The following is a 16,978-nucleotide window of genomic DNA, read 5'->3' on the forward strand; positions in this document are numbered from 1 at the left end:
GTCTCTCTCTGGCATGGTGCTGTCCACAGCTAGCGCGCAACGCATTCATCCCTCAGCTGTGTGTACGGCGCGCGTCGTCATCCGAGACATTATGTACATCGTTGAATTTTTTGTTCTGCCATCTTGCTCTCATGACCTCATCCTGGGTTGGGATTTCCTTTCACGTCATGAAGCTATCATCGATTGTTCCCGTGCGGAAGTGTCCCTTGTGCCAACATGTGATTTGTCATCGCCCGACCGTCCTCTTCCCTGCAAACTCATCGTTGATACCGACACGACCTTGCCTCCGGAAGCTTCAGTCCCTATTACCCTTTCGTGTACTTCTGAACCTGACGCCACGGTAGTGTTTACGCCATCTCCAGTGTTTACTGAACGCAAGGGCATCGTTCTCCCATTTGCCGTACTCACAATTGCCTCTGGGTCAACCATAATGCTGGTTACAAACCCCTGCACCTACCCCATTGCCTTACTCCGTGGTGAAACTTTAGGATCTGTACAACCTGTCGACCACATCGATGATCTTGATTTTCCCGATGACACCACATGTCACACTGCCTCAATCACTCCTGTATCTCAGCCATCAAGTTCGTCAGCGTTCGACAACGCCATTGACGAAAACCTCTCCCCCTCTCATCGCCGCCAACTTGTTGCTCTCCTTGACAAGTTTATCTCTACTTTCGACTTTCAACAACCTTTGTTAGGCCGCACCACGACTATCAGTCATACTATCGACACCGGCTCCCACTCGCCCCTGCGACAGCGGCCTTACCGCGTTTCCGCCGAAGAGCGCCGCGTCATTACGGAGCAAGTGGATGACATGCTTCAACGTGGAGTCATACAGCCTTCTCAAAGTCCTTGGTCATCACCTGTGGTATTGGTGAAGAAAAAAGATGGCACCATTCGATTTTGCGTCGACTATCGCCGCTTAAACAAGATTACAAAAAAGGACGTCTACCCGCTACCGCGAATAGACGATGCTCTTGACTGCTTGCAAGGCGCCGAGTACTTTACATCCTTGGATCTGCGTTCTGGGTATTGGCAGGTGCCAATGGCTGAGTGTGATCGCCCTAAAACAGCCTTTGTAACGCCCGATGGCCTATATGAGTTCAACGTCATGCCATTTGGGCTCTGCAACGCGCCTGCAACATTTGAGCGCATGATCGATACCATCCTTCGCGGCCACAAGTGGAAGACTTGCTTGTGTTACCTGGACGACATAGTAGTCTTCTCCGCAGATTTCCCGACACACCTTGCTCGTCTGCACGAAATTCTCACGTGCCTAACTTCTGCGGGCCTACAACTTAACACCAAGAAGTGCCACTTCGCAGCACGGAAGCTAACCATCTTGGGACATGTCATCTCCAAAGACGGCGTTCTTCCGGATCCCGATAAGCTTCGAGCTGTCGCCGAATTCCCAAAGCCCACCACGATGAAAGCCCTAAGAAGTTTTGTCGGCCTCTGCTCCTATTTTCGCCGCTTCGTGCGTAACTTCGCGTCCATCATCGCACCTTTGACGAGTCTGCTTGCCACCACCAAAGGTATATCTGCATGGTCACCTGCATGTGATGACGCATTTCGCCAGTTGCGCCGCCTGTTGACCTCACCACCTATCCTTCGTCACTACGACCCCACCGCTCCCACAGAAATTCACACCGATGCAAGTGGCGTCGGTCTTGGCGCTGTTTTGGCACAACGCAAAGGCACCCAAGGTGAATACGTTGTCGCTTATGCAAGTCGCGCTCTAAAGAAGGCTGAATTAAACTATTCCGTGACAGAGAAGGAGTGCTTGGCGATCATCTGGGCATTGACGAAGTTTCGCCCGTATCTTTACGGCCGTCCTTTCGACGTGGTTACAGACCACCACGCCCTATGTTGGCTTTCCACCTTGAAAGACCCGTCGGGACGCCTGGGCCGTTGGGCACTTCGGTTGCAGGAATACGATATTCGTGTCGTCTATCGTTCCGGCCGCAAGCATGCGGATGCTGATGCACTCTCCCGCTCGCCAATAACCCCAGATGTGGCTTCTCTGTCGCCCCACGTTACCACCTTGTCACCACTCAGCACCAATGACATGCTTTCGGAGCAGCGTAAAGACCCACACCTTGCCTTGTTGCTCGACTACCTTACCGATCCGTCTGCTGTCCCTTCGACGAGAGCGCTACGGCCGTCAAGCAGTCCACTTTTCCGTGCGAGACAACATTCTGTACCGCCGCAACTACATGCCAGATGGTCGGAAGTGGCTCCTTGCTGTCCCTAGCCATATGCGCTCTGACATCTGCTTGAATTTCCACGCGGATCCCCAAAGTGCTCACAACGGCGCCCTGAAAACCTACGAAAGGCTGCGTCAGCGATATTACTGGCGAGGAATGTATCGCTTTGTGCAGAAATACGTTCAGTCTTGCCCTACATGCCAACAAAGCAAGACACCTCCGCGACACCTTACTGGCACGTTGCAGCCGCTCCCGTGCCCGGCTCGCCCATTTGACCGCGTGGGTATCGACCTCTACGGCCCCCTCCCGTATAGTGGCTCTGGAAACCGGTGGATTATTGTCGGCGTCGATCATCTGACGCGCTACGCTGAGACTGCAGCTCTCCCGGCAGCGACCGCCCGCGAAGTTGCACTCTTCATTCTTCGCAGCTTCATTCTACGCCACGGTGCTCCGCGGGAACTACTCAGTGATAGGGGTCGCGTGTTCCTGTCGGAGGTCATCCAAGCCCTCCTCGCTGAATGCAACATCGTTCACCGGAAATCCACCGCCTACCATCCACAGACAAATGGTCTCACCGAACGGTTCAACCGCACACTCGGCGACATGTTGAGGATGTATACATCCTCAGACCACACCAACTGGGACACTGTACTACCTTTTGTTACGTTCGCTTACAACACCGCGACGCAAGCGACTACCGGCTTTTCCCCGTTCTTTCTGTTGTACGGCCGCGAACCTTCCCACCCACTGGACACCATACTCCCGTACCGACCTGATGCCTCTGAGTGCACTCCAGTTTCTGAAGTCGCCCGATACGCCGAAGACTGCCGTCAGTTGGCTCGTTCCCTGACAGGTGAAGCACAAGGTCGACAAAAGACGCGACATGACGACGTTCATCACCCAGCGCCTACGTTTTCTCCTGGCTCCCTTGTTTGGCTTTGGGTACCCCCCCACGTCCCTGGCCTTTCCTCTAAACTTCTGGCGCGGTACCATGGTCCCTACCGTATCATTCGTGCCACCTCGCCGGTGAACTACCTCGTCGAGCCCCTCACACAATCGCCAGATTTGCGCTGTCGAGGACGCGAGACCGTACACGTTGACCGTCTCAAGCCCTACTACGACCCCCTCATTCTACGTGCTCCCTGAGTCGCCAGGATGGCTACGCTTCACCCCGGGGGTATTGTAGTGGAGCAGATGCACGACCGAGTATGCGCCTGTGAAGGAGGACGAGAAACGACCCGCGTTCTGATTGCGCGAGAGCCTGTGCCGCCTTTTGCCAGCCTTGCACTGTGTCAGCGTACGGTCCCTTTTCGTCGCGACTTCATTACACCAATAAACCTCATCACACCACGAATGTTTTCTTTACCACAATGGTGGCCGAGGACCTCCAGACGTGGCATTCCGAGAACTCTTTACTTCGCACCCTTACCCCCGGAAAGCCGGAAACCAATGGCAGACCGTTGTGAGAAACCCGTCATCACTTCATTTTTATTTTTGCATCCATTGCAAACTTTTGATTTCGGGCTTGACTATCGGTTGGCGGGGGGGAGGGGGAGCAGGGGGCTGATGTGAAACTTCGCCTCCCCTAATGGAAAACTTTGCGCACGCCTATGCCAACATGTTTGAGCGCAAGAAAAGAGGGCATGTTTTAACTTTCCTAAAATCCATTAACAAACCTGCATCAGCTTGACCATTCGCCAGCTTTTGAGAAGCTTTGTTCAACTCTGCGAAGTGCCGATCTTTTGTTACTATATACGCCGAAAATGCAAGGAGCCATACATTTCTAGATAATTTAAGCCTGTCAAGTGCTCGTGCATGTGACAAACATAATCGTGGACTGCAAAGGACGTGTTCCCAACTGTCACTTTGTTCTCGAGATTTATTATTCACTGTTTGCCGATCTACTCTCTCTCTCTTATTGGATGCAAGTTTACCAAAGTCTCATATCTACCTGCGTGCCCGTGCTTTGCACGTATTAAATTAAAACGACACGGCTGCGTGCGCGGACAGTGCCATAGGATTTGTTTTCGTGCGCAGCATTGAGTAATCTATACATCTCTGACACACGGCACAGACGGGGAAGCAAGCGAAGCGTGGCCGCTGTCACAGCGAGTCCGGCGAACACTTCCTCCTCCCGCGGTGCGAGTTTCTGCACCGCCTACGGACACACACAAGCGACGCCTACCGGCACAGGACAAATGCCTGTGCCGATAAAGACATATTAAAAGGAAATCGCATCGCTGAGGGATGTGGCTTCGAGTGAAACTCACCCTTTGCTAAAATGAAGATCCAAGAAGAAAAAACGCCAGGCCTGCGCGGAAAGCGCAGCACAGTCACAGCGAAAGCTGGAAGAGCGGCTTTTCTAGAGCGCGTTATAAACTCTCCTGTGGCTACTAATACAAGTATATTAGCAACATACCCACTACGCCACAAAGCGTAATTTTTGGGAAGTTTGGAAGCACCCAGCGCGACATTATTCGTTGTTCTGCGAAGAAGCGAGGTACCATATGTAAGCGATTATGTGCAGGTTGTTGATGCGGCGGTTGATGACGATGAATAACTATGGTTGCGCCCTTTGTAATGGGTTGGAAGCTTTAACGACCCACTAGTTACGTAATGCATGTTGTGTGACGCCCGGTCGTTATTTAACTGTCCCACCACGCTTTATAACACACTTTAACCGGAGAAACGTAGAGCGAGAGAGAGAGAGAGAATTGACTTTATTGAGACCCTGAGGAAATGGATTATGGGAGCCTTATGGGCTTCCTTGGCAACCAACAGAAGTGCACTTGCGAGGAACCCACTACGCTATAAATCATTGTAATTTTTGAGAAGTAGGGCAGTAGGCACTGTGCCATTTTTCGTCATTTTACAGACAGCCGTGGTACCTGCTAAACGCATGTAAGGCATTATGCGTACTTCGTTGATGATGTGCGTGATGACGATGAAGAATTATGGCAGAGCTCTTTGTAATGGGTTGGAAGCATTCAACAACCTACTCGTTGCGCAATTCGCATTGTATGACGCCTGGTTACATAATTCGCGTTGTGCGACGCTTGGTGCTTATTTTACTCTTCTACCACGCTATATTGCATATGCTAATGTGGTTCCTTCCCGACATGAAGCCTGTATAGGACCTTTTTGCAAAGCAGTTTCAAGCACCGGCATGGCTCAGAGGTTGAATACTGGGCTCCCACGCAGAGGGCCCAGGTTCGAACCTCGTTCCATCCTGGAATTTTTTTCTTATTTAGTTTTTTTTCTTATTTCGAGCGATACTGGTTACGGACACCGGCGGCGGCGGCAGCGGCGGCGGCGGCGGCGGCGGCGGCGGACAACTACGGCACCAAAAACGGCCGGTGAAATGATCTCATAACAGCTTTCGCTGTAAAAAAAAATAAAGAAAAAAAGACTCGCAGGATCTCTTATGCATTCGCCTAAGACGACTCGAAGGCGAAAGTCTTCTTTTTTCTTCTTCTCAGTCGGTGTATGGATCCTCTTCCGTCACCCTCCGAAAGCTTTCTGCACTTAACGTGGCTTTGCACTGCCTCCAGGATCGGAGGCATTACAACCTTTCTTCTTCTCGCATGGTTTTGCACTGCCTCCGTGATCGGCCCACCTTCGGTCAAGCGGCGTTGTCTTGTGATGGCGTCATCTGGTGACGTCATGATGATGTCATAAAATTTTGGCGGCCTGGACGTCATGATGACGTCGTGTGGTGACGTAATCACGTTATGATGCTCTTTTGTATCACTCGTGTTGATGACGACGCCGCCGCGGTATTCCGGCGCCGACGGTCAACTTTCGCGTTTGATGAGGCATCTAAGGCTTTCGCCTTAAAAACATACGTTAAAGTTTTTGGGAGAAACATACCTTTGCGTTGTCTGGAACAAGTGGCAGTAATCAACGATGACGTCATTACGTGGACGGATCATACGAACGTGAGACTAATCTGGCCGCTCGTCGTCATATATTTGTCGGGGTTTTACGTCCCCATAACCACGATATGATTATGAGGGACGCCGTAGTGGAGGGCTCCGGAAATGCTGACCATCTGGTGTTCTTTAACGTGCACCTAAGTACACGGGCCTCTAGCGTTTCGCCGCCATCGTAACGAGGCCGTCGCGGCCGGGATTCGATCCCGCGACTTTCGGGTCTGCAGTCGAACACCATAACCGCTAGACCACCGAGGCAGGTCCTGGCGCTCGTCGTAGTTATCGTTAGATACCATTTGCTTGGTTGATACATTGCAATGGCGGCGTGTTGTTGCAAAGTACTATCGAGTAGCTGACGACTCTTCGTGGCGCATGAATACAGGAACGCCGGGTGAGATCTAATTAATACAAGTTCATCAAGTGCACCTAGACGTTTCCTTGTGGCCTCAGGTATACCACCTTGCGCATAGCCGGCCTCACTTTCTTACCTTATACTTTGGCTAGCATCAATTCTTAATCCATTGAACCGGTAATTCGCGTGTCATGACCAGAAGAAAGTTCTAGTTTCAAAATTTTTGCTCCGGAAAGCATTTGAAATGAATCTCATTTATGACCGAGATATTCTCCATTATTGATATTATGACAAGGACGGCAATGACAAGAAGATATGCCATTTTGTCTATCGACAAACCGACAAAAAAATAAACATTCATTTGTCCCTATCAACTACTCGCTCTTACCCCTTGAGGCGTTATCGGTGGGCCAAACAAGCACCGCAAGCAAAAAAAAAAAAAAGGTAACCTTTGCAGTAACCAGTCCTGGGCAGTATCGAAGATACATGTATCTTAATACTATCTTAGATACTCTTTGGGTATCTTGTATTTATATCCAGATACGTCTCGCAAGACGTGTGTCGGTATCTGTATTTCCGATACATTGAAGAATGTATCCTGTATCTTAAAATAGAAGATACTGCGATCGCACAACCGGCACAACTACCACACGAAACAATAAACGTTGGCCGAACTCCGCTTTTCTATCTGATACTGCTGCCACCAGATTTAAACTAAAGGCAGTGACATTATTTTATCCTTCCGCCAGAGCTTTCTAGCGAGGATAAGCGATGAGCACTGAGCGCCCCTATTGGTGGATCAAAGTCACGTGGTGGCGCTCGCGTCGTCTCGACAAACAAGCGCGCGAAGTGCTTTGCCCCTTTTGTTTTCTCGTTGTTGTTTTTTTCTGTTCAGTTGTGTGAGTGCCATGACACTTGGCACTTAGCCACCGTCCTGTGCCGCGTACTGCAATCCGTGCGGCGTCTTTCGCACACATTCTGATGCCGCTGTAGTGTCAGGATCGAAGTTTCTCTTGCGTGGTGCTTCGTCACGAAGGCTGAAGAATGCAAGAGGGGGGGTGGGGGTGGTTGCTTTGCGTCTCGTGGCTTTTGCAAATCGGTGATTTGAAGGATTTCATCGATGTAAGTTTGTCTTACACGAAATGAGATTGACTTATATGCAAAGAAGATTCTAACAGCTACAGCACCACCGGTATCGATGCTGGACCTAAAAGAGCAAGCATGATTCACCTAACAGACTCTATCTTGGCGTACGTCTCTTTTTCTTTATTCAACGAGTTTTAAAATCATCACTTGATTGATAGCAAAAGTTCCTTTTAGCTGTCCTTTTCCATCCAATACATTACCTATGTGTCTATATTGTTTTTTTTTTCTGTCTGCTCACTGCAATATGTCTTTAACGCTCTGCCAAAGTAAGCGCTTTGGTTTATTCTTACTTTTCACTGTCTGCGTAATTTGTGCTGCTGTTTAGAAATACTTATATTTCACTTGAACATACTGTTATGTAAAGGCGATGTTGAGAACAAACATTCAGGTAATAATCCAGGCGCGCCTGGAGTATGCAGCAACAAAAATTCTGCTTACTACGAAGTAAAATAGCGAAATTAAGTTTGCATTACAATAACGTAATTTATTACGAGCCATCTTGACTATGTTAGCAAAGGTACTCGAGAAACATTGTTATACTATATGCTCCGTTTTTCCGATGACCTAGTTAGTTAATTCGGTTCTTTATAGCGCAAAAGCAGCCGAGGCTATGCTGCATCAGGCACAATTTTCTGATGAACGTACAAACGAGCCGTTTTGCGCTGTTTTCCATAGACACTGAACTTAATTGTCATAGCTGTTAGGGGTTACCCGCAGTGGTGGTGTAGTGGTTATGGTGCTTTACTGCCGACCCGATGGTCGCGGCGGCCGCATTTCGATGGAGGGAAAATTCCAGAGCCCCGTGTGCTTATATTTAGGTTTTAGAACTCTAGGTGGTCCAAATTTCCGGAGCCCTCCAGTACAGCGTCTCTCGCAGCCATATCGTGGTTTTGGGACGCGTAAAACGCAACGATTATTATTAGTTCTTGTGGGTGCCGCCTGCATCGTGCTTCTATACTTATTCGCTGTGTTTGATACGGAACAGCTTATTTATTTTACTTTTTACTTAGATATATTTGTTTTCCTTGTTTCAGGCTTAAATTCTCTTACGTTTACTAATCATCATGTAATCGGAGCTCTAAGTAACAATAGTGTGAATAACGTCGGAGTCATGCGGAGCTTTGGGCAACTGTACTATACGTCTGAAACGTATGTGCTGCACATGTTCTTGGCGACGTACACCTGTCCGGCGATACGTTATTGCGAAAACCGTAACACGTTTACGGGCAAGGCTGAACCCCACAGCACCATCGTGCGCATACTTCTTATTAAATTTCCGGTGATTAGATGACAACCCGCTAGCAGGTCGGTAAGTAGAACAGCAACTCCCATCAATTACAAAAGCGATAAACGAAAACCGCTGTCAGCGAAGTGTACAAAGAGCTGTCATGTTAAGCAGCTAAAGCAATAAGTTGTTTCAGAATGAAACTAATATACCTTGAGCAAGAAGTACAAAACTTTTGAGATACTAACAAACATTTCATTCGAATGAAACGAAATTGGTCGCAGTTAATAAATTTTCAAGCGAATATTTTAGCACATAGGCGTTTAGTGCTACATTGTATAGATATATACCAACAAATTTCCGAATGTATCGAAGTATCTTACGATACAATTGGAATGTACCATATCAGGTACAATGTTGTAGTATCTTGTATCTTTATCTGAAATACTTCTTGCCCGAGTATCTTGTATCGTATCACGATACGATTTCAAAGTATCTTTGCCCAGCCCTGGCATACACTGGAAGGAAGTAAAAGGAAGTCATAGTGAGCTCCACTGCACCGCTTCTTCGTACACCGCCTCCCCGCTTTCTCTATATGCGGGCTCCTTTCTTGCAACCGCGTTGGGCGACACGTAGCTACTACATCGAAACACCTCGTGCGTTACGACAACATCTGCCCCTTTCGAAGCTGTTGCGTCTTCACGCTGCCATGTGTATGAAGGAGCATACGAACGATACGAATCGCCTTAAGCAAACACGGGTGTGTGTGCATCCACACAGCGATGTCTCTTTATCGTCAACAGTCCCTATCAGGCAGCAGTCGCGTACGGTATGCCAAGAAAGACCCCGCCGTTGCATAGGTGTTCCTCGCGGCCATGCATCGCCGTGCACCGAGGGACGGTCGACCAAGCACCCCATGCAAGCCCGGGAGACTCGGGGAACGCGCAGGCGTGTCGCGTCGGCGTTCCGCGTGCGGATGCGCGTAGCGAGCAGGCGAGTCAACGCAGCTCCCGAGTCGGGGCAACCGAGGAAGCAGAAACACCTTCGGAATGGCCGAAGGGGGCGCCCCCCGCTCTTATCAGAGATTCGTTTAGTTTATTGCTCCTCGATCGCGGGCGACGGGTTGCAGAACTTTCTCTCATCGAGCCCGCGCCCGATGTGCACGTCGGGACAGGCGTTCTGCTTTCCTGGTGCACAGAAACGAGGAGGAAACGGATAGACGTTGGTGCGTGCTTCTGCATTCGTGGGAGAACAGGAAGAGTGTGTACACAACCAGGCGCGTAAAGAAGAGGGAAAAATACGTTGCGAAGGGAGGTCTCTGCGGCAGATGCGAGCCTGCGGAAGCCGCGCGTAGCAGCGAAAAGCTTCGTGCGCCGCACTCGCGTATCAGGAACCGCGTAATGCAGTGAATATCACTCGCGAGACGCCAGTAATGCGAAGAGAAGCCCTTGAATACACGTGAACTCGTCTTATACCTGGCCCCAAAAATGTTACAAGTGCATGCGGTTGGAGCACTTCGTGTGCGTTCTCGCTTCGATCCATTGTTTTGCGCAACAACTCTAGTATAGCTATATGAAACTTCGAACACAGTAAAGTCCTTTCAGTTGTGTTTATATTCCCAGCCACGGCCAGAGTGGAGAGGCGCGCGGGCGTTCGGCCGTGTTCCAGCATACGGACTCAGATTATTGTTGTCGCTGAATTCTCGTCAAAAGCCTTCGTCGAAATCGCGCTGCATTCGTGCAAAGTATGAACCAACTCGTCCAAGTCACAGTATTATCCGGGAACAAAGAATTTCTCTTTTAAGATGCACACATGTAGTCTTCCTGTGAAGGCATGACAAAGCACTAAAGGACTTTTTGTTCCCTGGGACGTTATTTGCAGATTGTGCAAAAAGCCGGGGACTATTGATCATTGTTTTATTGATTGTTGTGTGCAGTCTTCTTTTGGGATGTTGTGCAGCGAACACCGAAAAAAATACTTTGAAATCAACCCTGTAAACATTAGGTACCTTGATGTGACAAAGGACAGGACAATAACCTACGACCTAATTTTTCTTATTGGTCTGCATAGTCTCCCGAGAGCAAGACTGATTGACATAAATACTGAGTCTTGGCGATCAACAAAAAACATATTCCAGGAACAAGTGATTCAAATACGCGGGATATATGAACGTTCTAGTGACGCTCTAGACTAGTTTCCGGTGTTTGATTTGTGTTTAAATATGCCTGATAGTTAAATTTTTTAATATCACTCGAAGTGCAAAAGTTTCCTTCCCTGTAATAGAGGAGAAAGAAAAAAGAGCGTGGCTCTGTGGTAGAGCACATGCTTGCCACGCAGACGGCCTTGGTTCAATTCTCACTCAAACCGGCAGATATTTGTTATTTATTTTATTCGCATCTTTATCAATTATTTGGTCATGGACAAGATGATGATTTTTCGCTCGCAACCAACGACTCCATCACCGACGCCGACGCCAACACCAGAATTTCTGCGAAACGAGCTCTTTAACGCTGTCGCATTAAAGTGTGTTACAGATACTTGACGCCCTGCGTCCATTGCTTGGTCATTGAAATAATTATCAACAGCAATATCGATGTACCTGAGACATGCCAGAGGCCAGCATGTCTTGTATTCTATCCTTACATCTGAACGTTTTCATAAACCGGCTGTCGTCATGATCTATCAGTTTTATAAAATTTGACTGTTACCCACGAATCTGTTAAAGAACTGCTGCGTTGCTTGACGAAATGTTCAAATTTCTGCGTCTACCACAAAGTGTTCGCGTATGTCTTCGTAGACCTGACATTTTTCTCCATGCGATGCCCAGTGCCATGTCAACAGTACATACACAAAGCTCATAAACCGACCTCTGCAGACCTCGGTGATAAGCTGGAGTGTCGATATGCACCTTCGGATGAAGCGCCACTGTTTGATTTGCCACTTTTAACACGAAAGTGTTTTATGCCGGGGTCCACCAAGACTTTCATGACGTATTTCCGTCACGGAAGTACGTCAGCAAAATGAATGCCATCAGATGGCAAAGAAAAAAAATGAATGAGAAAAAGTTCCGCTGACGCGGATCGAACCCATGACCTCTCGGACCGCGATGATGGCTGGCGAGCGTTTAGCCCACTGAGCTACCGCCAAACACATTACAGAGGCGACATGAACGCGCCTTTTATCTTTCGCACTTGCCTCTCACAGTGACCTTGGATCAAGGAGGTTTAAAAAAATTCTGGAGTGGAAGCTCTCGCAACGCCTTGCCAGCAAAAGTGAAGCCGGCTTTTGCCCACCAAAGAGCTCGGAAACGTGCTCTTTTCTGGTGGTGCCTACTTAGAGATCAAAAGGTTTTGATCTGTTAGTGTAAGTACTACGTTAATTACAAAATAAAAGATCGTTGTTACCGACGAAAGTAACCCGTCGAGAGGAGTATTGGCGATTGATCTCCAATAAAATTTGCCGTGACTTTGAGGCTTACAATCGAAAACTAGTAGCACAAGGACACACTTGGAGCAGTATCTGATCAGTAAAAGTTGCCATATTGAACTCGTCTGGCGTGCGAGGAAAACGCTCGCCTTCCTTCGCCAAACGCCAACGGTTTATCATGCCCCTACTAAGATGGCGGGCGCAGCCGCCATATTGTGGTGGGCACGGCTTCACTCTTGCGCAATAATCGCCACTCCAGCAATTTTTCTTTAACCTCCTTGCCTTGGATAGATGGATGCTATGAGCGTCACCTTTATAACGGGGCGGTGACATCTGTGCCACCAAGCTCGAAAAAGACGAACAAAAAAAAAAAAACACGGCGTTGTAACGACCGTCCCATTCGGCAAGCTTCCAATACAAGTTTAATTTGGTCAACGCTGTAACACACCGTGAGGTGGCGGTTTTAGCGCAAGCCTCGCTCACAGCATCCATCCATATCGACAAATTGCTCTCCGACGCTCGCCTGACTGTCGCACCGCGTTCCCTGCTCTCATAGAGAAAGGAAAAAGTGCTGCTCTCCCTGTGAGAAGAAACGGCCAGGCTAGAGAGGAAAGACACGGCGCGCGTTTCTCTTCGCATATTAAACGCTTTGAAGGAGTGTATATCGAGCATTAGTGTTTATTATGTGCTTGTTGATGCCATCTTTGCGCGGGATTCACCATTACGGAATCCACGTATATGTTAAGAACTTTAGCTACCGCAAGGGTTAAATCATGATCATGGGCGCTTGTCGTCGGTAATGGGATGTGCCACTAGGCGTCAACGTGAGTGCGATGCGTCCACATCAAGCGGTGCTATATCTGCCAAACAACAGTAGACATTGTACAAGCTCTCACATACCAATGCACTAGGGGTGTGCGAATATTCGAAAATTTCGAATAACGAATCGAATAGCATACTATTCGATTCGGTACTCGAATCGAATAGTACATACTCGAAATACCGAATATTTTTCGAATAGTTTTCGAATAATTAGCGCCGACGGGAGAATCCCAAAACAATGAAATTTTGGAACAGTTAAAGGCCATTTTTCTTTTTTTAATCACTAAAATTACGAGTATGCATGCAGCCCAAGCTTTTACGAAACTACCGACGCTATATTGATTACCGGATGAAGGCGTTTTTTTTTTTAATGAAAGCTCCACACACACTCAATTTTTACTATGCTGCAGCTGCATCGTATTAATCAGTTCCTGACTTCATCTTGTAATAACTGAAGGTGCACCTGCATTCAGCTTCATGAATAGCAATAGATGCAAGGGTTGTGTTTGCGTAAATTGTTCTTGCAGATACAGCTTTCAACACCGATGTCTACATGCCTTCAGTGCCGAGGACCATGTTGCGATGGCAGGTTATGTTTCATTACCGCCTTAGCTGTATGCATGGTGTTCGGTTCAAAATTGTTTAGATATTATGTCTCAGTTTTATTTAAAAGCAGGCGACAAAGTATCTGCCGTCACTGCTGTATTTCAACCTGCAGTTACAAAATATTTCGAAGGCTCGGGTCGCTGCTGCGTACGAGCTTACCTCAGTTTTCATAACTGTGGTATTTTGAGTCTGTTAAAAGTAAGCGTAATGCTCTTTGGTGAAAGTTTGTGAATATTTCTTTAAAAAAATGTTGTGTAGTTCTAGTACCGTTTTGAGAATGGTTGTCTTACTATTCGAAAACTATTCGAAGAGTATTCGATTAGTATTCGTATTCGATTCGGTGTCATCACTATTCGATTCGTATTCGATTCGGTTCCGAAATACACTATTCGCACAGCCCTACAATGCACTATAAACAATAAACTACTTCCGTGATGACACGCTTCACTTTCGTGTTATACCGATTCCTATGACGGAGGGATCAACCATCTTTTTTCTTTTTCTTCTTTTGATCTCCCATTCTCTTTACCCCAGTGCAAGGTTTTCAAACCAAACGCGCGTCTGGTTGGTCTGGTTGACCTGCCTGCCTTTCCTATTCCTCGGCTCTCTCTCTCAAGGAGGCTATCACCGGACTGCAAAGAGTCTAAACAAAGAAACAAATCGACAATCAATCAACAAGTAAAACATCCAATCAAGTAAGTCAATAAGCTGTATGAGCCACGTCAACTGGCCCTTAGTTGCTGTCCTTGCTGCGCCGGAGTGCGCAAGCCCGCGGAGCGCGCCCTTAAAGGCAATTATAGTTACCTTGCATTTTCGCTTCGTGTACAGACGATTCACCAGTAACCTCGGTGGATCGTTCACGAGCGAGAGGCAGCGTTGCAAGAGGCGACAGCGGTGATTTTACCCGGCGTCCAGTTGTGTTTTGTGCCGCCGATCAAAGCGTGTGCGATATCTTTAAAATTATGGCGTCGCGAAAAAGCGTGAAAAGTATCAGTATTAAGTGTAGCAGTGCACGCAGTGTAGTTTTGTTTACAGCAACCTATAGCGAAAAAAGCAGATGGCTGGAAACACGGCCACTGACTAGAGAAATAAAATATAATAATGCAGGCGCATGCAGGCGTCTGTCGGCCACCTCGCGGGTTTTCATCGAGTTCACGTGATGGAAGAGAAAGAAGCGTTCGTGTTTTGCTTGCGCTCCACAGCTTTTCGATAGTGGCTTTAAGAAAGACCCTTATTTCGGCAATTCTTAAAGAGGGCGCGGCGCAGGGCGTCGGTGCATACGAGGGAAAGATAGAAGAGAGTAGGGCAGTAAAATATTTTTGTTGTTGAAGCGCTGAAGGAATAAGCCAAGAAACGAACGCGTAATGCCGTGTGCTGCGTCGTGGTACGTAAAAACTCGTTGATTTGAATCAATCCATCGGATTTTCGATATACTGTTCACGCCTTGAAGACGACGGAGAAGAAGCCGTACCGCGGTGTGATGACGTGCCATGTTGTAGAACATCATTAGCATCGCCACCATCATTGCGCACTGAGGTGCGCGAGGCGCTGGCGTTCTAAATCCCCGCTGACGTACGTGCGCGTCTGGCGGTCTTCTCGGGCAGAGACTGCGCCTGGTGAGCGATCCTCAGCTGGCTGCTGCGGAGTGGAGTTCGAGCGGCATCGCTCGCAGGAAGAGCCGCCGCCTCGCAAGCCGCGAACCGTAAGAAGCTACCACGAAGATGGCGTGCGCTACGCTGAAGAGATCGAGCAGCTGCGACCCGCTGAGCCCCAACGGAAACTCAGCAAAGCGACGAAGGTTCTGCCTGTCGACGTCGTCAGTCACTACGCCACATACGCCACGCCATGCCCTCCAAGCCAGGCCGCACCAGGTACGCTCTTCACCATTCGTCGACGCGACGCCGAAGATGACGTCCGAAGAGATCGAGGCCAACGTCCACGATGAGATGTTGCGTCTTCAGCGACGCAGGCAGCTGTGCTTCCAGGAAGGATCGCCAGACTACGCCTGTCCGGCCGTGCTCGATACGTGGCCGCCGCAGGGTGCAAAGGCTGACCAGCCTATCTTCACGTTCCGCCAGGTGGGCCTGATCGTCGAGCGCATGGTAGGCGAACGAGAGAAGCAGCTACGCGAGGTATACGATAGCGTGCTGTCCGCCAAGCTGGCCGAACAGTACACGCTTTTGTCAAGTTTACGCACTACCAGATTCAGAGCGCTACGACAGTGTTACGCCTAGCTACTTGTCCTAGCGAGTCGACCGGCACCATGGCGTAAGATGGATCAAACGGCAGCGACGTTATGTGGGGCGTGGAGAAACTTGCTTCTTTGGCCTCGGCAACCGAGGCAACGGCGGTCTACGCTGAGCAAGCGGTTCATCGTCACTTCGGTGTCTGAAAAAAAAAAAACCAAAGGGACAGCAGCGCGTTCTCTATGTCTGTCGAACATGGGACAGGGCAAGCGTGCTGTAGCGCATTAATGCTGTAAAGTTTTGCATTTTACTCGACTCCCATGTCACTTTGACGTCAGCTTTGCCTACGTGACTTGTGCTGTACCTTCCTTTTGCACGCTGTTGTCATTAAAAGCAGTGCTCAAAGCCACCCTTTGTTTGTTCAATGGGCTTGTGGGCTTGCCGCCCCCGTAATAATTAAGTAGGATGCCAAGCCTGCCGCATAACTTTATTTAGAACCTGCCCCGGCATTGTATAGCATGGCCATTGGGGTTTTGATGGTAATGGCGGGCCGAGGACCAGTGATACTTCATTCCAAGAACTGTTTGCTTACTATCTTTAAGCCCAAAAAACCGGGCACCAAAGGCTGGCAGTTGTGAAAAGCATTTCATCACTTCATTTTCGCATCCACCGCGAAGCTCGTTTTCTCTCGGACTCGACCGGTGAGACAGGCACTGCAGATTGGGCAAGTTGGTGCATCGCAAAACGATGCACCAACATGCCCCTTGCGTCATCTCGAGATCCGCAGTTGGACTTTGGGTATGAGACCGGCCCTGAGCCTACGAGGGATGGATTCGAAATAAGTCTTTTCGGCAAGTGCTCACACGTTGCGTCCTTTCAACCACTGAGTATTTGAAACATGAGACAGCTATAGGTGGGACCGCGGAAACCCTTAGACTAGATTTCCGATATGTACAAACATACCGCGCTTCGGCTTTCTTTTATATACGAGAGAATATCTTAGCACCACATACTGACCTCGCCAAATGTGGCGGCAAAACGGGAGTGTTCTTGGGCTACAGTACATACTGGCT

At 48.7% G+C, this 16,978-nt stretch overlaps 1 protein-coding gene across 1 annotated transcript; it reads left to right on the forward strand.

Annotated features, from left to right (window-relative positions):
- The first annotated feature begins 15,163 nt into the window (after positions 1 to 15,163).
- On the forward strand, positions 15,164 to 16,104 carry LOC119376783 (akirin-2). Its single transcript, XM_037646495.1, has one exon. The coding sequence runs from the start codon at positions 15,441 to 15,443 to the stop codon at positions 15,951 to 15,953; it is 513 nt and encodes a 170-aa protein (XP_037502423.1). The 5' UTR covers positions 15,164 to 15,440; the 3' UTR covers positions 15,954 to 16,104.
- Positions 16,105 to 16,978: the final 874 nt, after the last annotated feature.

Source organism: Rhipicephalus sanguineus, unplaced genomic scaffold (genome assembly GCF_013339695.2).
Source record: "Rhipicephalus sanguineus isolate Rsan-2018 unplaced genomic scaffold, BIME_Rsan_1.4 Seq2242, whole genome shotgun sequence".
Classification (NCBI taxonomy): Eukaryota; Metazoa; Arthropoda; class Arachnida; order Ixodida; family Ixodidae; genus Rhipicephalus; species Rhipicephalus sanguineus.

Bases quoted from the DNA above. Each gene is read 5' to 3' on its own strand.
- LOC119376783 (XM_037646495.1), top strand. From the start codon at position 15,441: ATGGCGTGCGCTACGCTGAAGAGATCGAGCAGCTGCGACCCGCTGAGC.